The following is a 21,466-nucleotide window of genomic DNA, read 5'->3' as shown; positions in this document are numbered from 1 at the left end:
TTAATTCATCTACATGGCAAATCTGGCATTAGCTAACAAATCACAAGGCCTGCAAGAAGCACCAGGCAAATTAGTGTAGTGAAATATTTAATAATAATAATAATAATAATAAAAAAAAAAAAAAAAAAAAAAAAAAAAAAAAAAACAGCATTCCCAATATTCGTGTGCGGATTACGGATTGCAGATTACACATGGACATGTGCCGTGACACAGGGACCAGCGCTTTCTTGATTTTCTCACCTACAAGGTTACATTTCTGGAAAATGTAATTTTAGGTTTCCTCAACAGATGGCAGTAGAATCATCAATTTAGCTGCAAAATATTGGTAGTGGCAGGAGATTAATGTCAAGGTGGAAGATTGTAAATTTGAGATCCGAAGAGCAGAAGCTGATTATTAAGTGCAATTTTAAGTCTGAGGAAGTTGCTGCAGTTCAGAGACTGTGGGGATGAGAGTATGGGATTGATCTCTCTACACAGTTAACACATTTCTACAAGACACATTCGACATCCAAAGACCAGTCTACAGTAGGCAAAAAGGGTGTACAGTGTGACCTTATACAGTTGTATGTGATAGATCTTCAATTATGGTGCTGCACCTGTTTCAGCTTTCACTAACACTTCAAGGTAAATGTCTCACGAAAGTGATGTAAATGCTAGTAGTGTGCTATGAATTCTCCAGATAAGCCAGCTGTGTTATTTTATTTCAAGGTTGGGTCAACATTGACATTATGATGACCTATATTATAGAGTAAAATTTTGTGAATAGTTTCAAGGGACTGGTAAAATGAAGCACAATTCAAACTCAATGGAACTGTCAGCTGTACTGAGTTGAAGATAACACACTCATGCTGTAAAAAAAGCTTTGACTTCACTTAGAGTGAATGTGTAGTGTCATTTGCCATCCGGGAGGGGGGGGGCGCGAGAGCTCATTGGACCCTTTTGTTTCGAAGGTACTGTAACTGGAATAAAGCACCTAATAATTCTTGCTAATTACAGTTTCTCTTCCAGTTGCACAATGAACAGTAAATACAGGTTTTATTAGCAACAAGGTGGCACTCACACTATCATAACTATATCAAACTGTACCAGGACAGCACATAGAATGCAGGGAAACAATCGAGTTCCTGTATGCTCTCCAGACCTTAAACAATTTATTTTTCATTATGACCACAGTAAAAGAGGCAGAAACCTATGTAATCTGAACACACTTTTGGAGATTCAACTGGTATATGCACAATCCCCATTGTGCATTTTGATGGGAACAAGTTCTTTAACATATCCCTGACAGTTATCAATTTTGCGACTTTTACTTTAATATGAGACTGCTTTATACCCGTATGATCACAGTTACTGAAACAGACAGCAGGGATCACTGAGTGTTAGCACAGTCACAAGCTTCGAAGCTAAATAAAGGTTGTTTTCATAGGTGTGAGATATTATCAGTGATTGGTGACAAAGTACGATTATTATAATACTGAGGAGTTCTAAGAGTATGTTTTGAGTTGTTTCCAAAGAAAAATGTTTTGCTATGTGATCATGAGTTACACAAGTCACTGCAGGAAAGAAGAAAGAATTAATATTCATATATTTCCTTAGAACAACGACATGAAACAAAAATGGCTAAATGCTTGTAAACACCATACAGTCCAGGCCTTACTCTCAAAGACATTCATCTTTCCACAAAGGTGAGTCTCTGGGTGGAAAAAATTTTGGAAGTGATGTTAATGTAAAGAATTCAGCGAACAACTGATTTAACCGATTGTTATTTCATGTATTACTCTCTAATAAATAAAGGAATTTAAAGACAGACAATTTTATTATCACAGATCAGAACAATGATCAATTTAAAGTAATGTACAACATTTTTTAAGTAACGCTGCTTTGTAACTCCGCAAGCTATCTGAAGATTTTTTGAACTCATATACACAATTTTTAGTATGAGAATTAAGGAAAACAAAAGATTTACCTTGAAGACTTCTTGAACAGAATACATTAGTTCTGGACCAACACCATCTCCTGGTATGAGCGTACATTTTGTCCTTGGTTCAGCTTCTTCTGCTGGTTGCTGTAATATTCCACAAAAGTTACTCCATGTTACTCTGACAAAATGAAAGATAAAAAAGGAGAATATGTAAAGTAACATTCCTTTTTATATGACTTTGTAGCAGTGCTATTCACTAACTTATTTTGGTAGCACACTGTAATTAAAGTAAACACAAATTTAGCAATACAATGATCTGACAATACAAACCAGTTCAGAAGGCATTAATAAATTGCCAAGGAAATCTATATGATTAGAAGTTACTAATACCATTATAGCAAAACCAGTAACACCCGAATTACAAAACATTTGTAACCACTCTTGAGAACCAATATGAAAGAAGATTTCTTTCACTGAAGTCATGACAGATGGTGGCTTCACATAGTTTAATTACCAGAAGTGAAAGAACTAGTTCCACAAGACACTAATTGTAGTTCCAAGACACACTAAACTGAAAATCAGGTCAGCATGATACACTCTAAATGTCTTGAGTTGGTGCTGCACATAAAAACTGCTGCAATTTATATCAATTGTAGCACAATTGCAGAGGCTCTCAAAAACAGAAATCTTACTAAGAGAAAAGTGTTGCCAGCTGCAGCTACTGTCATTCACCAACACCATTCTGAGCTTTTGTCAACTTGCCTCTTCAATGATGAAGCTATAATCAACTGTGGAAATGTCATCTTTGATCTATTGCAACTCATCAAACAAAGTTTCAGCAGGTACTTCTTGTGGCCATCTACTCAGATCAGCTGTTTTCCAGGAACACTAAATGTACAAACAGATTTGGAATTCCAGCTGAATACACACTCACTCATTCCTGACTATGAGCATTGTTAGTATGACAGCCCCAAAGAGATGACACACAACACACCACCTGTCTACTTACATCTGCGTATGTATTCAGCAAGGTCCCCATACTGTGTGTGACAAAGTGCATTCATTCAACATTTTCCTCTCTCATCATTCCAATTGTAGATGATACATATGAAGGAAGGCTATCTGTGTCCTTATGAATGAGCCAAAATTTCTCTACTGTGCTCAGTATGCGAGACACGTTAAAAGAAATAGTAAGATTCTTGATTTATTATTGAATGTGGGCTCTTGTAACCTTATGAGTAACCTCCTACATATTACACAATGCCTCTCTTGCTGTATTTTGCCACTACAGCTGTATGAGCACTTATATTAGAGATGAAATGGATATCAAGCTTAATCTTGTTATCTGGCCTGATACTCAATAGTGGTTCACTATCAGACAGACACTCAATTTCCAACAAAACTTTCATAAAACTGACTAATTTACGTGTAAGGTACTCAAAATACAAATCAAATCACAATATCTTCAAATTAAAACCATTTATTATTTATTTCAAGAAAATAAATAAACAAACAAATTATTACTCTTAACTGAATTTGATACAACTTACAGTAAATGCACACCAATTTCTCTGCTTTAAGAGGTAATGAACTATTTCATTTGTTATCGTAAACAAGACCAGCTTCGGGGAAAAGTCTTTCGCTATATACACTGCCGTAAGGTGCTGAAAGATAAATTCTGGCGAACTAGGATCTAGAGAGGGCTCCGTAGTAAGAACTCATGTTCCAGCTGGAACTCTGGAAACAATCAATGAGCTATGAAACTCAGGAAGCATTGTTATGCTAACAGGTCCAAATATTAGAAGTTACAGAAACTGTTTGAGCATCTGGAATGTTTCTTTTGACTTTTTTTATAATTTCTGTCTTAGACGTCAGGAACATTTTTTTTTTTTTTTTTTTTGGGAATGTACATACATCTTGGCATTTTATAGAATGGTAAATCTCGTCCATTCTACAACAGATAATGGCTCATTATTTGGTGCAATCTTTCTGTTGTGAACTAATGATATTTGACTTTTGCATCATTTACAATCCATAGCAATTTCCTTTCAAATGTTCTGGCATAGTCAATTGCTTTTCAGCTGATTTTGAAGACAGACTTGCACTGAGGATGCTAAAGACATTGTAAGCACAGCTGTGGCTTTATTAATGCTTGTAATTTACCTGGATATTTTGTTTTCAAATGATTTTTTTCAAAGTTGAAGTACCTGTTAAACACAAAGAAATATTTCATTGGGTTTAAGGTAGTTTAGATATTTTCTATCATTATAAACAGCCTTTTATAACTATGTTTCATAAAAAAAACATCTGCACATCCCTGGATTAAGCATGGTGTTTGATAAATAAGTACCTATTAAATGATATTAACTATCATATCTATGGTCAAACACCCTGTGGATTGGTGTAATAAAATAATTAAAAAAAAGAATAAAATACAGGAAATTTATTTGCAGTTGCAAATATGAACTACTTTCAGCCGTATATTAGAATGACGGCAATGGAATCCGGATTTCCTGCTTTAAGCAACCTGTTGCCTTAACAGCTTTGGCTGTCTGGGCATGTATCATGGCCAGACCCAAACTTCCACATGTCACTGCCCTTGTGTTATAACCTGCACCTGTATGTTATATATATTCCCACTCAGGAAGGACATATTTATTGGGGGTCGAGGCCATGGTCTCGATGAATAAATACGAAAGACCAGTTCCTATGTTATTAAGAAGTATGATGCAATCTTCTTTTCCTTCTTCATTTCATAAAGTGGGGTTACAAGCAGTTCCATCTTCGTTGACATCATCTGATATAAAAGAGGCCAAAATACTAAATTCCGTCTTCTGAAATTTCTTTGCAAAAGAATATCACGATGCAGTCCTCCATACGACCATTGAACACGATAGGAAATGACAGATATGGAAATAAAGTGTGTGCTTAATTGAAAAGGCCTCAAATCACCCAAAGATAGATCACATAACATGATCAGGTGCAGTGCATTACAGTCCATATTGAAAATATTAAGGGACTTTCCTTTCTATAGACTGGTGTATAAGCAAAAAAGAGGGCGAGTGCATGATGCATTTTGCTGGATTCCACTCTGTTCCACACGACATGCCAACTGTCAGCAATTAGTCCTATGGACCACTGTCGTGTAGGTTACGATACATATTTTGCGCTTGCTTATGACGACTTTGGAGTACAAACTAATGTTTCGTAGATACCAACAATAGTTTCTGCAAGCTTAGAGCATGTGAAACCAACCTTCTTATTGTTTCTTAGAGATCCATAAAGCTGCACTAATTGACCTCATGTTAACTCCAAGTTTCTTGATTTCCAGAAAGTCTCCCACACAGTTCCTATCTATAGCCTAGTAAACAAATTAGGCATGTACAATATATCAGAACAGTTACACAACTGAACTGAAGACTTTATAATCATTAGTTGATATTGGCGGATATCCTGGAGAGTGTTGCAATTATTTTGGTGATGATATGTTTTTGGTAATAGTTAGATCTGCGAGTTGTGATCTGTTGGTATCTGGAGTTTTATGCCTTTTGTCCAGCTTCATGCCCTTGGTTGGGGGTCCAGATTGGTGTCTGGCATAGCCGGCAAAAAGTTACCCTGCGGGACGTTGGCAGAGCACCAGCAGCCAATGGGAGACGACCAAGACATGAGGGAGTTGATGGGACAACATTTTAGGCAGTGTCCATCCAGTCAGGCGCATGCTGGCTGGTGGGACATTGGCAGAGTTCTGGCAGCTGCAGGGAGACCAGTGCTTTCACCAGTGGGGGCCATCGGATGTGATGGTGCCGACAGGCTTGGCCAGGAAATGACGTCCTAGGTGGTGTTCAAATGGTGTTTAGGTTGGAGCCCAGTTGGCGTCCTAGGCTGCACTGAGTCAATGTCTGGTGGGAATCTTAAGCTGTGTTGAAATTGCTGCTGGTGAACACTACCGACAGATGACCTGCAAGTGCAGCCAGCATTGAGACTGAAGTGTGAGTAACTGCTATCAGCTAGTGGCTGTGCAGCATCTTGAATAATACAGGAGAAGGATTTGTCACATGACATGCAGAAGCAACATAGTCCCTGCTCCCAGCTCTGCAGTTATGAAAGTGTGCACTGCTGATGCCTCCAGTGAAGCCCACTGGAGACTGGCATGTACACAGAGAAACACGTTGCTGCTGTTGTCTGGCATGTATATATAGGGATGTGGTGGTGTCATCTGGTGTGTACAAAGACCAGTGGGTTGCTGTTGCTGTCCACCAATGTTCATCAGCACACAGTGTGTGTGGCAAGCATTAGGATTGCCATGTGCATGTTATCTGAAAACTACCTTGAGCAGTTAAACAGAGAACCGACTCATGGTGATAACATATCAGACCTTCTGGTGACAAACAGACCCGAACTATTTGAAACAGTTAACGCAGAACAGGGAATCAGCGATCATAAAGCGGTTACTGCATCGACGATTACAGCCGTAAATAGAAATATTAAAAAAGGTAGGAAGATTTTTCTGTTTAGCAAAAGTGACAAAAAGCAGATTTCAGACTACCTGACGTCTCAACACAAAAGTTTTGTCTCAAGTACAGATAGTGTTGAGGATCAGTGGACAAAGTTCAAAACCATCGTACAATATGTGTTAGATGAGTATGTGCCAAGCAAGATCGTAAGAGATGGAAAAGAGCCACCATGGTACAACAACCGAGTTAGAAAACTGCTGCGGAAGCAAAGGGAACTTCACAGCAAACATAAACATAGCCAAAGCCTTGCAGACAACCAAAAATTACGCGAAGCGAAATGTAGTGTGAGGAGGGCTATGCGAGAGGTGTTCAATGAATTCGAAAGTAAAGTTCTATGTACTGACTTGGCAGAAAATCCTGAGAAATTTTGGTCTTATGCCAAAGCATTAGGTGGATCAAAACAAAATGTCCTGACACACTGTGACCAAAATGGTACTGAAACAGAGGATGACAGACTAAAGGCCGGACATACTAATGAATTTTTCTAAAGCTGTTTCACAGAGGAAGACTGCACTGTAGTTCCTTCTCTAGATTGTCGCACAGATGACAAAATGGTAGATATCTAAATAGACGACAGAGGGCTAGAGAAACAATTAAAATCGCTCAAAAGAGGAAAGGCCGCTGGACCTGATGGGATACCAGTTTGATTTTACACAGAGTACGAGAAGGAACTTGCCCCCCTTCTTGCAGCGGTGTACCGTAGGTCTCTAAAAGAGGGTAGCGTTCCAAAGGATTGGAAAAGGGCACAGGTCATCCCCGTTTTCAAGAAGGGACGTCGAACAGATGTGCAGAACTATAGACCTATATCTTTAACGTCAATCAGTTGTAGAATTTTGGAACACGTATTATGTTTGAGTATAACGGCTTTTCTGGAGACTAGAAATCTACTCTGTACGAATCTACTCGGTAGGAATCAGCATGGGTTTTGAAAAAGACGGTCGTGTGAAACCGAGCTTGCGCTACTCGTCCATGGGCCTCAGAAGGCCATAGACATGGGTTCGCAGGTAGATGCCGTGTTTCTTGACTTCTGCAAGGCATTCAATACAGTTCCCCACAGTCGTTTAATGAACAAAGTAAGAGCATATGGACTATCAGACCAATTGTGTGATTGGATTGAAGAGTTCCTAGATAACAGAACACAGCATGTCATTCTCAATGGAGAGAAGCCTTCCGAAGTAAGAGTGATTTCAGGTGTGCCGCAGGGGAGTGTCGTAGGACCGTTGCTATTCACAATATACATAAATGACCTTGTGGATGACATCGGAAGTTCACTGAGGCTTTTTGCGGATGATGCTGTTGTATATCAAGAGGTTGTAACAATGGAAAATTGTACTGAAATGCAGGAGGATCTGCAGCGAATTGATGCATGGTGCAGGGAATGGCAATTGAATCTCAATGTGGACAAGTGTAATGTGCTGCGAATACACAGAAAGAAAGATCCCTTATCATTTAGCTACAATATAACAGGTCAGCAACTGGAAGCAGTTAATTCCATAAATTATTTGGTAGTAGGCATTAGGAGTGATTTAAAATGGAATGATTATATAATGTTGATCGTCGGTAAAGCAGATGCCAGACTGAGATTCATTGGAAGAATCCTAAGGAAATGCAATCCGAAAACAAAGGAAGTAGGTTACAGTACGTTTGTTCGCCCACTGCTTGAATACTGCTCAAGCAGTGTGGGATCCGTACCAGATAGGGTTGATAGAAGAGAGAGAAAAGATCCAACGGAGAGCAGTGCGCTTCGTTACAGGATCATTTAGTAATCGCGAAAGCATTATGGAGATGATAGAGAACTCCAGTGGAAGACTCTGCAGGAGAGATGCTCAGTAGCTCGGTACGGCCTTTTGCTGAAGTTTCGAGAACATACCTTCACCGAGGAGTCACAAAGTACGTTGCCCCCTCCTACGTACATCTTGCAAAGAGACCATGAGGATAAAATCAGAGAGATTAGGGCCCACACAGAGGCATACTGACAATCCTTCTTTCCACGAACAATACGAGACTGGAATAGAAGGGAGAACCGATAGAGGTACTCAAAGTACGCTCTGCCACACACCATCAGGTGGCTTGCGGAGTATGGAGGTAGATGTCAATGTAGATGCAGGCTGGTTTCGGCTGGATGATGCCTGGAGTACGGCTACCTCTTGTCTGCAAATGTATGTACTGGTGGCAGTAATAGCTTTGTGACTGGCCTAGCCACAATACTCCTTCCACTCATTAAAGAGATGGCAGAGCCATTAACGTACTGATGGGCTCGGCCAGCGTGGAAGAGGCGGTTGGGCAGTGGCGAGCCACTGGCAGCCGTTGGGAGACAATTGCAACAGTTGGTGTTGTCATGACACCAAAGGATCAGTCAAAGACACGAACGAGAAGGTCTGGTAGGCAAAACAGGGCCCTGAGCAATACGTGTGCATGGTATGCACCAAATGAGAACGGGTCCGTGACACCAACATGCTGGAGAAAATATGCCATTCGAAGCATCAGTGCAAGTGCAATAGAAGGAAGAATCAGATTGAGAACAGACATAAATAGGCAACAAAAAACGAGCGAAACTCTATTGCACAGATGAGGCACCAGAAAGGAATATGAAGCCATGCCTGGAAAGCAGAGTCGGATAAGGCAAGACTCCATGCTGACTGAAGAAATGCCTACGCTGTAGGCGAAAGGGGCTGTGCCAGTAGCAAATGTGTGCATTGTGTAGGCACAAAAACTGAAGTCTACAGATCCATCCAGAATTTGGATGCAGACTTGGTAAGGGGCCATGCTGATAGTGGAAGAGTGAACCGCACCGTCAAAAGAGTGAGGCATCCTGGTGTGGGAACAGAAGGCCATGCCAGTTACAAACAGGGCAGCCACAGAACCAGCCGCAAGAGTAGCAATTCCAAACGCAAAGAATTGTGATCCCATCGTCCTAGTATGGAGGCAGGGGCAGGACCATGCATGATAATGTGAGAAATGGCAACCACGAAGCATGGTGTGGAATGTGCAACCGTTGGTGCAGCTGGATGCAGGTTGGCCAGTGGGAAATTGGCAGAGCACCGGTGCCGGATGGGAAGACCAGGGCTCAAACCAATGGCAGCTGCCAGAGATGTGATGCTGGCAACGGGCTTGGCCAGGACTACAATGTCCAGAGACGATGCTGTGGCAGCCTTGTCCAGACAGCGCATGGTGACAGTTGCATTCTGAGTGGACAGAGCCATGTGACAGCCCTAGAAACGCCAACAGAAGCCTCATTATCTTTATGGCATTGAGCCACTCTTGGAAGGAAGTCTGGCCACAGATGCAGGCTTCTGGTCAGAAGTGTGAGAAACATCAGTTGGGTCAGTAGCAGGCGGCCGGCACACACGACAGTGGCAACAGACAAGGCAAGTTACAGAGGTTGGTTGGTCAGCTTAATGATTAAGGAAACCAAACTACGAAGTCATCAGCCCTCCCACCTCAAACAGGCAAGTAGTCTAATCTATACAACAAAGAATGACCTAGTGCGTTAAAAAAATGGAAAGAAAACGCCAAGGTCTACCAGAGGTCAACAACGCCTAGAGAAAGGAACAAAGGAGAAGGCTGGGAAGGAAGAAAGACAGGCAAGGTCAGGGAGCAGCAGGAGGTCCCCAAAGGAAGAAAGTGCAATGTGGGACATAACCAACCACCCCCATTTACCAGAGGCACCCCACCGAGCAACACCCAGAAAAGACTAGTGATGTGGACAGGTTGAGAGGAGGACAGGAAATGAGGGCTGGGTCAGACCACCAAACCCAAGCAGCCACTGCCCATTCGGGGCAGAGGAGGCAACAAGGCTCCTGCCAACCCCTCAAGGGGCTGAAAACACTGAGGTTCCCTCCCTTAGAGAGAGAGAGAGAGAGAGAGAGAGAGAGAGAGAGAGTCATAACAATCTGCTCCAAAAATAAATCATAAAACCAGGCAAGCTGTTGAATCATCATCCTCGAGGGGTAGCAAGTCAGGAATATTATTTAGTCTGTCACAGGATAGCTAGGTTAGAACAGTCCAGCAAAATGTGGACCACTGTCAAATGGGGACCACAATGAAAGAGTAGACCATGACTTTGTCAAGTATGGCCAATGTGGTGCTGGTTAACCACTTGGAGGACCTCCACAAATTCAGTCTGTTTTATCACTTGTAGTTTGACAAAGTCAGAGAATGCCATTCTGCATTCCAAGTTCTTAGAACTCGATGGACTAATACCAATCATAGGTCGAGTTCTGATATGCCAATCTCAAGAGGTGGCTAGCCAGTAGCCAATTTACATAGCCTACCAGTGAGTTCATTACCCACGATTCCAACATGACAGGGTTCCAGATAAAATCCAAGGAATGTCCACTTTGTTTTAGGACAAAAAGAGAATTCTGAACAGTTGGGACCAAGGGATGATGAGGGTAACAATCGCTCAAAGAGTCGATATAGATGAGAAAGGACCCACTGGTGCACAAGCAGATATGCTCAACAGCACCAGAGATGACTACAACTTCACAGGTGTAAACACTGCAGCCATCCAAAAAGGAGCTGAGTTTATTACAACCTGCATGAACATAAGCGATGCCAGCAAAGCTGCACATTGATCCATTAGTATTCACTATTTATGAACCCCAAAACGCATCGAAAATGGAGAAGAATTGGCGACGAAAGGCCTCAGTCTGAGCCGTGCCTTTCAGATCTTGTAATAGGTCAAGACAGAGCTGTGGACAGGGACGCCCCATGGTGGTGCACGTGAGAGGGCCTGGAGAAGAGTGGTAGAGGTGAAAGCTGGAGTTCTGAAAAATTACCAGAAGTGGATGGTGATTGTAACCCCAGACCTGGCCACTAATGCGGGAGGTGGTGCTCCGTATCGTTCTAGTCAACAGCTGTGCCAACAACTGGTGTGTTGTGGCTTGGTTGGGCCACCTTGTCACCAACTTATGTGTGTTTTGACCTTACATGGTGTGGCAAGGATAACAAAGAAGTTTGCTTCCGGGATACAATGAAAGGAACGCATTAGTAGGCAAACACATGAATGAACAGTTTACAGTTTTGATATGAAACAGAAAGTATTGGTCACTTCTGGGTGTATGATCAGTCTCTCAACTGGTGTCCATCTCAATATCCTAGATTGTGTCTGGGTTGGTCTCCCCTCAGTTGGTTGCTGACTGGCCAGTGGAACATCAGCAAAACGCCAAAAGTCAGCAGGAGCCCTATGTTCAAATCAATGGTGGCCACTGGGATGTGAGGGTACCAATAGGTGTAGCCAGATGACAACATTGTATGTTTCCTGAAAGTTTGGCCATACCTTTTTGTAACACCCTGTATATCAATGGAAACTTTAAGAGACCACATTTTTTTGGATTCAGCTACAAGTATATTTAGCACAGGTGTTTGTTTTGCTATGTATTTACTATTAGGAGCGTGGTTTATTTGATGCCACCCAAAAACCCCTAATTCCCACAGTTATCCCATAGGAGTAACATATATTTTGCAGTAATTGGATTATAGTTTACATGATTTACTTTGTGTCATCTTAGTTGCCAGTTTGTAAGCTCTGTTTACAGTGTGTATCACAATCAGTAGCGAAAACTGAGATGAGTGAAAGTGTACGAAGGAAAGGGCGGAGGGGTGCACCAAATAATAAATCACTTTTTGTAAAAGATATTCTCTAGCTGGCCCTGTCTCCACATCACCAAGCTGAGATGTATTTGTCATCTCATGAAATACCTGTTATTCCTATGAGTAATTAGTAAAAGTTTGTTAGTAAAGCACTATGGTTCTCTAAATAAAGCTTGACATCGGGGAGAGCCCTGTGTCTTAATGATTTCTCTAATTCACTGTAGGACTTTACCAGTACAGTTCTACTTCTTACAGTACAAGAATATCCCTTTGTCCCTACAAAAACAAATATTGCACTTTAAACAACAAAACTGTAAATATTAGAAATAAGGATAATAGTATATTAAACCCCTCAAGAATAAAATGAGTGTTTCTGAAAGGGCAGAAAAAGTAAAGAGGTAAGAATATGCAGAATTTGCTCTTTACACAGTAAAGGAATAATTTATCAAAAAATCATAAAGCTAAAGAGTGCCAATGGCCTGACAACACACAAATCTGATTACACTATACGGTCAAAGACACAGCTATTGCAGAAACTAAATCAGGAACAATGTAGCGACTTATGCAGTCAGGCGTCTCGCAAAGAGTCAAAAAACAAACACACAATCCAGACCAAATATACCTGTCGTCTGGGTTTAACAGTTCCACAACTAGCAACATCCAAATCGGAACGCTGACCGAAAAAATGTTATGCAGAATACTAGTGAGACTTTTCTTCAGACTACTTTACCATAACCCATGCTTAACAGGAATTTTACTCAGTAATAGAGCTGACGATGTATACTTACTAATGCTGAACACGAACCAGTGACGTGAATATTTCTAACTGGAACTGCTACTTGCTGCGCCTGAAAATGCGAAACTAGCTGTGAAGTTAAACTTCGCATTCAAATACGTAAAACAACTCATGATCTCAATGTCGTCTTGTATATCATAATTTGCAGAACAAAGAGCAGAATATATTAAATCTGTGGTCATCTACGACCAACTCACTCATTTGATATCTGACCTTGGAAATTATCTTCGCCACAACCGGTCTCAGCAACGCCATTTTACAGCAGAAGAGCTTCTGCGCCCTCTTTATAACATTTACAAAATAATTCGCAAGGGTTTTGTTTCAGAGAGGTAGCTAGTCAATATATTCTCTTATCGGAGTATCCAATCAAGCTTCTTTACAGGCCCGGTTATTCTCGTAGATACAGGAATTTATTTTAATTGTTCATGAGAGTATTAGCTAATTCTCGGTGTAGTCCAAATAGTATTTGTAAAGTAGAATTTAATTGACTCTGGAGAGAGTGACCATGGTGCATTGCTTCGCTTTGTTACGTCAGTAACTCGGAGAGAGATGTCGGCGTGTAGGTGGCAGTGGTAGTGTGTGTGGTTATTGATTTAATTTTGTTATTTTGCCTCACTAAATTCCCTACTTAAATACTTAATAAACATAAAAATGGCAAACCCATGTGCTACGGCGAAGGAATTCATCGTTGGTGGAAAATATCGGTTAGTGCGAAAAATCGGTAGTGGTTCGTTTGGTGACATTTATCTGGGCATCAACATTACAAATGGCGAGGTAAAGTCAGTTATTTTCTGCTAGAAACTACGCAAATTGAGCTGAAGCTCTGTCAGTGCGTTTGTGAAGTAAAACTAGAACAGACTTAGTATTTGTAAAGATCTTCATTCGAAGGTCTGTAAGTTACTGGCAGCCATCATCAGAGGCTTCACTTATAGATGAAAGAACAACATATGATTCAGAATAAGTGTTTAGCGTAATGTCACAAAACTAGTAATCCATACATTGTGCATACTGTATGTAGGTAGTTGTCTTAAAAGCCATTATATATTGATGCTTGTTGTTAATTGCTTTAACCTCGTTTGTAGGAAGTGGCCGTAAAATTGGAAAACGTCAGGGCCAGACATCCTCAGTTGCTGTACGAAAGCAAATTATACAAGGTCCTGAACGGTGGCGTCGGAATACCACATATACGGTACGTTATAGAGCGTAATTTTACAGTAGTTCAGTGTATTGAATCAAATTTATAGTTTCTCAGGTATGACAATTTTTCTCATATACCGTTAGTTAAATTCTGTCGAAGTCTGCGAAACGATTGACTCGCCACGTTAACTTAAGAAGGAGCGTGTGTGTTGGTAGGTCGCTTTTAAGCACTGTTAATGACATGAAATTTAAGTGGAGTATGAGAAGATAGTAGGCAGTTTGGAAGTTGATGAGGGTAAGATACTTGGATAAGTGCCCCGATTAAAATTTGATTAGTTTAAAATGTTTAATTAGATCTAAATAGGAAACTCAAAATGGGATATTGAATCACACTTTCATGGTTTCTGCATAAGCTCTCTAAAATTTGTAGAGATTACATGTTTCATATTTATAGTGCTTAATTTTTTGATTGTTAAAGTATAATGCTAAGAGAATGTTTACAAAAGTAATTATACAGTTTTCCCTTGGATATTATTAGACACGGATCATATCACATTGAGAAAGCATTGAAAAGTTGTGAACTCCTTCACATGTCAGAAATAAACTCTTACCTACCCTGAGTTGTAAATATATGTATAATTTTATGAATTACACACATTGAAAATGAATTATTTTTTTATTATTTAAATCAATATTTACTTTGTCGACAAAGGATGTCCCCTAGTCACGTAGGAAATTTTGTGCAGTGGAGTAGTTTGAACACAGTGAAAGAGTGAAACTTAAGTTGTTTAATACGTTTTAGTGAGATAGTGTTATTAATTCTGTATGGGGAAAATGCTTTATCTGCGGCAACTACTTAGAAAAGCGTAGCCTATATTACTCTCCCTCAGTAAATGCTGTCATTTGTAGTAGGCACTTAAATTTCTAATGCAACTATATACATTACTTGCATAATTGTCGAATTTGCTGCACAGAATTGTAATGATTCTGCCAATCTCAGTATTCATAAAAATTGTACAGAAGTTTGATATCAAGACTTTGTTTACATGTAGTTGGTTCAAGCTGTTGTTTATTTGCGAGTTGCTTGATCTCTCAATTTCGTTATTGAAGAGTGTGATTCCACAGTTGAAGTGTAGCATTTGTATTTGTGTAAATCCAAGATTAAAATCACCATCTGCCTGCAGTGGTATAGGTTTCCTGTAGTTTGTCAGTTGAGGCTATTACTGGGATGCTCTCTTTTAATAACCTCAGTCATAAATGACCTCATCGTCAAAGTAATTTTACACTGTGCCCAACTACTCACCTTTCTCCATTTGTCATTTTAACAGTGTGGCTGCTTACTGGCATCAGTACTTTTCTGTACTACATTTGTTTCATTTTGTTTACTATGAAGCTTCATTGATGAATCCAATAAGATGCTTTCTATGTAGTCTTACTAAATAACCACTTAACAGACCTCAGTATTTTATATATAGTGCTTATTACCAAAAGATTCTTGCATTTATATGACAAAAGAGAAACAAAAGCCTTGTGAATTTATGTATTACACAGTGCTTTTGAGGTATCATAAGGAGTATATTTTCTATTTTTTGTGCCATTGTTATTCTGTTATGAAGGAATTAAAATGTTTCACTTAAATTGGTACATTATGGGAAATATGAAATGTGCTGTATAAATATGAATGCTTCCACATCAGTCTTCATTTCTTTAAAATTATTCTGTTTGTACTGTCTGATAATACAATATACTAGATTAAAGATATAACTGTGTTGTGGTGGCTTTCCTTGGGGTGTAGAAGAGTTCTGTCGTATGTGCATACTTACATATGTAGTCAATATTCTTAAATTTTCACTGAGTCTAATAGTGTCATATTTGTTATAGGGCAGAGGGAGGGACATAACTAGTCATGGAAACAACCATGTAATAAGACTTCTTTTTTTATATTTGGAAAAATTATTCCTATTAATGAACCTGAATTGCCTGTAGTCTTTTGTCACAGTTATGCTCATTCTCATTAATGCCTCGTAGTAAAAATTTTATACATGAAAACTTTGAATTTCTACCAGAAAAGCAAAATTTATATTAGAAAATATCTGAAGTCACTAAACATTAGGCTGCCATCAACTCTAAGGTTATTTTGAAGTTTAATGTCTACTATGTATGGTCTTGTTGGAGCTGATATCTTTGCCATAGCGTTGCCTTCTGTGACCAGTGAACTTCCTTCCTGAGCCAGTTTTAGGAGGAACTTACATCTAACACAGTCTCAAAACTGTGAGGACTTTCCATTTTTTGCTTTAAAAATCATTGCCAGAGGGGAAAGAATCAATAAGTGACAGAAAAAAGTCCCAGGAACACTATGGAATCAAACCAAAGATGTTCGTATTTTTGATATGGCACTATCTCACTGAGCCAGACGTTTGGTCAATGGTGGTAGTGTTCCTGTTTGTGCTTTTGAAATATGACTAATGTTAAATTTTACAAATCTTTATCACTTTGTGTGCATTGAGTGTAGATTCAACATATCATCAATGCCACTTCATATTTTCTTTGTTTGGAATGAAGCAGTGCCATTGTTCTTTGTAGAAACTACTCAAGAACATGAACATATAATTTTAAAAACCTACTGTACATCTAGTGCTCTATCCAACAAATCATTGATTTGTTGCCAGTGTGGCAGGCATAATTCATTGTTTGTTACCACATAACATTTTTGCTGTACTTGCTCACCCAGTCATCAGTCTCAGCAGCTCAGGTTGTTGTGTCCTCTGTAGCAGCAGAAAGCTTGTGGAAACATAGGCAGCAAAGGTTTCTTATTGAAGAAGGGTTGTTTAACATGATATCCCTCCAGATCTAAATCCATTCTCTTTTTATAGATACAGCAACTGTGCTTAACTATAATTGTCCACTTCACATGTGCTTCCAAGTGTACTCTGGCAGTGTTCAAGACAAGTACAGATTTGGAAGAAATGTTTTCAAATAGCTGATAAACTGTTTTAGTTATTTTTCCGTGGTTTGCCATAAAGGTATTTAACACTAATACTATAAAGATTCATTCCTTAGAACATGCCCCCTCCCCCCTCCCCAAAATAAATGCATTCTTGTCCAGGTGAGCTTGTTTTGAATCTCTCATAGCCCAATTTCTTACATGTTTATCTCTGACCTTTCATCCAAGATGGCCTGAAGTGAAAGATAAAATATAAATTCACATTTCTAGGAAATTATCTGTTTGATAGTTCACATTCATCTACTTGTGAATAATTACCCACCACAGTTAGACCATTGCCATTTTAACACATCTGATGTTGAAGCATTTAATAAATTTCTGCAGCACTGGTAGGTAATCAGATAATTAATGAAACAGTGTGTTTTGTTCAGTTCTTAAATGATGACATTCAACAGACTAGTGATGAACAGACATAGTCAATGATATCTTTTTCCACCCATTCTGGTTCCTCTACTACTCAGGCTTATAGAGATAACTAGAGCTGCATGATCATTGCCCAAGTGATACAAACTAGAGTAAATAAAACAGTAGTTGCATGGCACTTACTTGTGTATTTTAAACACTTCACTGGTTGCACTCAAACGAGGAGGCCTCGAGAGTGAAGTTTTGCTGATTTGATTTGAGTGTGCTGATATTCTCTGCAAAAGGGTCTGTTCACGCTGTGTGAGAAATGCAGTTAGGCAGCAATTTCAACGTGAAGCCTCAAAATGGCACACTATCACATTCTAAATGATAGTCATCAATAAAGTTTTCATCTCGTACTAACGAATAAATATAGTTTGAAGTTGCTCATCGTTTGTTATGAGATCAGAAAAGTGTGGTTTATTAAGGATAAGGTGAATAGGAAGTTTGAAGGGAATTCAGAAGATTGCATTCTCATTAATTTGTTGGGTCATTGGGGTCATAAAATGAAATGAGTGTTACAGATTCTTGTGGTGAAGAATTGGAAATATTTAAATCTGTAGATGACCCATTGCTCTCTTTGTCATACAGAAAAAGTTCAGTTAAAATTGATTTAAGACTTACTGATTGTGCTCTCTCTACCATCAGCAGCATTATGATCTTAGTTGGATAGTTCACTAAAGTTCTTTGCCAACAACAAGGGAAAGCAAATTCTCAACTTGCAAAGTAACAAGTACCCTTGAAAATAATATTTTGTCATTTTGATAAGATTTTCATTCGATTTCCATTGTTATTTGTGAAACTTGTCACACAGTGTTCAGCAGTTGCATTGAAATATTACTTATTGTGAAAGAGCAGATTTTTGTTGAATTTTTATGTGCATGTCTAGAGTGTGATAGTTTTACTTAAGATGTGTTTCATATCCATAAGTGACATAAAACTATAAAATATAGGCACATTAAACCTGCCACACAATAATAACTCATGCTGAAAGTTTTTCAGCAGACCATATCTAATAATTTCCAATGATCAGTAGTATGTTTGCACCAATGGAAATGGAGCACTGGGTATCACAGAGACATGGTGTTTGCACATGCAACAAGACAGTGCTATTAGCAGGGCACATTAAACCAACCAAGAACCATCTATGTTAACAGATACTTGGATCATGAAGGAAAAGACTGCTTCAGTTCTATGATAAATATTTATGATCCAGCTAGTTTTGCAGCATTAGAGCCACATCTTTAGGGATAAATATGTCTCCTGGTATCTGGATGCCACTTTTGCAAAATGTCAGTTATGTGGAGGCTTCATCCTCCAAATTTATTGCATTTGGCTGTTTGTGGTTTCATGTAGTCCTTGTGACAGATCTGCAGCTAAAAATGACCAGAGCGAATAAATTTTTTGGCACCAAATGGCGACAGTGTTGAAATTGAAACAGGTCTGACATTGGCACTCCCCTGTTCTAATGCATATAAACATGTTGCTAACCCTTATGCCCCCCTCACAGTACAGTGATAACAAAGAAACTGCAAGAACACCATGTGGCAACAGGGGTTATTGGCCACACATTGACATAAATAACTCAAAATCCTTATGCTGCATTTGGGAATTATTATTTATTCAAATATGAACATAAAGTGAAAGATAGGGTGAAATATACAGAGATTAAACATCTTTGCATGTTTTTCTTGAATACCTTGAAAACTACCCCCTCCAGCAAAAACATGTTTGCAGTACAGAATTTAACAACATTAAATTTACTGCAAAAAATGTCCTATTGATTTTTTTCTCTAGTCCTAATAGTTTGAACAAAGAGAGCACAAAAATATTGAAAATTGTGTGATGCACTTGTGCTGTATCTTAGGTAGTTTTTATAGTATAGGTCAGTTTCAGGGTGCTTCGTAACTTGGTAGACAAGTGTCCTCTATGAAACTGTTCATCTTGATTTCTGCTACATTGTATAATACATCAAATAAATAACAATGTATCTTTAACATGTTGGACCTCAGAAGTCATTCGGAGTAGGGCATATATCCATATAAAGATTTTTTTGTTACTATAACCCTTCAAAGCATGTACCTTTCCCCTCACCGATTCATCATGTATAGGTGCAGTATCCTGCCATCTGACAGACATCTGAACTCCTCTCCAATTCCTGAGAGTGTCCATCTCATCACATTATAACAACAGTTTTGATTTAGAGTTTCGCTTCATACACACCATTAAGAACAAATGAAGGCACTATAATTCTCTTGATAGTGGTGCAAGTTTTACTCCACCACCCCACCCCCACCTTCATGGTGGTAGCAGTAATTAGTGTGAAAATTAACAGCTTAAAAACCCTTACTGCCACTGCTGAACTGAATTAATACTCAATGTCTGTAGCATGTATATCAGTTTGAGTGCCAGGTTTGCAGTCCATTGGCACTGTGATTTTCCCAGAAGTTCTATTAGTGACCATAGAAGTGTTCCGTCTCCCATTTATAGTTTGATGTAGATGTCTGCAGACAAAGCTATATTGTGATCAAATAATTTGAAGTTGCATTTTGTTGTTCTGCATTTGTATTAACATGTAACTGAAATATTGTTTGTGTGCAAAGACATACTGTCTTGCAGGGATATACCTGGAGAGAGGGAGGGGGGGGGGGTAGGTGTAGTGCCCCTCAACTCAGTCCCGAAAATTAGTCATAAACTGACTTTTTACCTTGCTCGGCCACACAGACCAGTGTCTCTTCAGTATCTGTTAGAAGAAAGACAGAACATTTAGTGGATATCGACTAATAACCCTTTGTAGTAAAAAGTGAACACCATTTCTCTATACACCACAAAACTAGAGGGAATTATGCCACTCAATTCACTCATATCTAGTATACGCTCATGCTGTCTTAAGATAGTTTTCAGTCATCAGGGTATTTAACATACACGATTTAAAATGATGTGCAAAAACTTGTACAATAGCTGTCAGGTTGCTTTTTGGGAGACGTGTTCATCAGGCCTCAAGAACACCGGTTTGTTTTGGAAAACTTTAGCACTCCTTAGATGGTCAGTGCTATAGAACCATACATCCCTAGATGCAATAAGTAAGCATTTGGATGCTGCTGATGTAGTACTTGGGCTGCTTATCATTTGAAGAAAAAAATGAAAATAAAAATTGATCTGTAGAAAGATGCATATGGAAAGTTAAGGTTGAGTGAAGAAGACATTCACCACACCCTTGTGTGTGTTTGTAGTTAAGTGCCTACTATACATTACAGGAAATTCGACCGGTGCCCGTATCCCCTTTCTATGAATGTTATTTTTTTCTTTTCAGTACACTTTCGTTTCAAAGTCGTTTGTCATATACTCATTCACTTGACACGCCGTACAGCTGGTAAAGTATTCTATGTTTCTACAATGAACGCTTTTTGATTTTTTCCCACTCCTCTGTACTCAGAACGCCAAAAAAGCAAAATATAACGTTTAAAAATCAAAATGAAGCTCGTTAGCAGAGCTCATTGTCTGTACTTGAGGCAGTCTCGTGAGAGAGTTGGGAGGATATTGCACAATAAGGCCCAAAGGCGTCACAATATTTCATGTATTGCGCAATATATTTTTAAAGTTTGTGAACCTCTCAGTAATATTTCCCAACCTTTCAAGCCAAGCTGCGCATATTCCTTTCTATTGCGCAGCCGGAATAATGCTCACATTAGCTGGTTGGTAGTTTTGATGGCGGCCATTGTGTGTAGGAAGTAGCCTGTATAGGCGCGCGAAGGAGCTGGCGCGCCGTCAGCTGGCAGCCGCGTGCATTTCTGGCCGCCACCGCCGCGCCCCGCCCCGCTTTGTCGTCGCGCGGGGCACACGCGGCCTTTCTCCGCCGGCCTCGCCTCGCCGTGCCTGGTCGGGGCCACTAGGCGTCTCCGCCCCCGCCGCGCCAGTCCATTTATGCCCGTTACTCTTTAGCGTCAGCACTTTCGGATGCCTCCCTCTTCGCGTGTACACGCGTCATAAGCTTTTCGCAGAGGAAGTAGCGTAGGGTGTATATTACTCCACCTGGACAGTGAAATTAACTTTTAATATCACTTGGGACCTGAAATTTTACACACACACACACACAC

General features: G+C 39.6%; 2 protein-coding genes across 3 annotated transcripts in view; one reads left to right on the top strand and one right to left on the bottom strand.

The window, feature by feature from the left end:
* Positions 1 to 13,175, bottom strand: part of LOC126154488 (isocitrate dehydrogenase [NAD] subunit beta, mitochondrial-like) — a 47,119-nt gene extending 33,944 nt beyond the window's left edge. The window contains exons 1-3 of the mRNA XM_049916139.1: positions 13,040 to 13,175; positions 12,819 to 12,878; positions 1,967 to 2,065 (exon numbers count right to left, since the gene is read on the bottom strand). Of these exons, the coding sequence (XP_049772096.1) occupies positions 1,967 to 2,065; positions 12,819 to 12,878; positions 13,040 to 13,081 (201 nt within the window). The 5' untranslated portion in view covers positions 13,082 to 13,175. The remainder of the gene's footprint in view (positions 1 to 1,966; positions 2,066 to 12,818; positions 12,879 to 13,039) is intronic.
* Positions 13,176 to 13,319: 144 nt separating this feature from the next.
* The window catches only part of LOC126154489 (casein kinase I), a 112,405-nt gene continuing 104,258 nt past the window's right edge, over positions 13,320 to 21,466 (top strand). For both annotated transcript variants that reach the window (XM_049916142.1, XM_049916141.1), the window contains exons 1-2: positions 13,320 to 13,600; positions 13,909 to 14,015. In XM_049916142.1, the coding sequence (XP_049772099.1) occupies positions 13,478 to 13,600; positions 13,909 to 14,015 (230 nt within the window). In that variant the 5' untranslated portion in view covers positions 13,320 to 13,477. The remainder of the gene's footprint in view (positions 13,601 to 13,908; positions 14,016 to 21,466) is intronic.

This window comes from Schistocerca cancellata, unplaced genomic scaffold, assembly GCF_023864275.1.
Source record: "Schistocerca cancellata isolate TAMUIC-IGC-003103 unplaced genomic scaffold, iqSchCanc2.1 HiC_scaffold_1090, whole genome shotgun sequence".
NCBI lineage: Eukaryota > Metazoa > Arthropoda > Insecta > Orthoptera > Acrididae > Schistocerca > Schistocerca cancellata.
The sequence above is the reverse complement of the archived record's forward strand: the minus strand, read 5'-3'. Positions and strand labels throughout refer to the sequence as shown.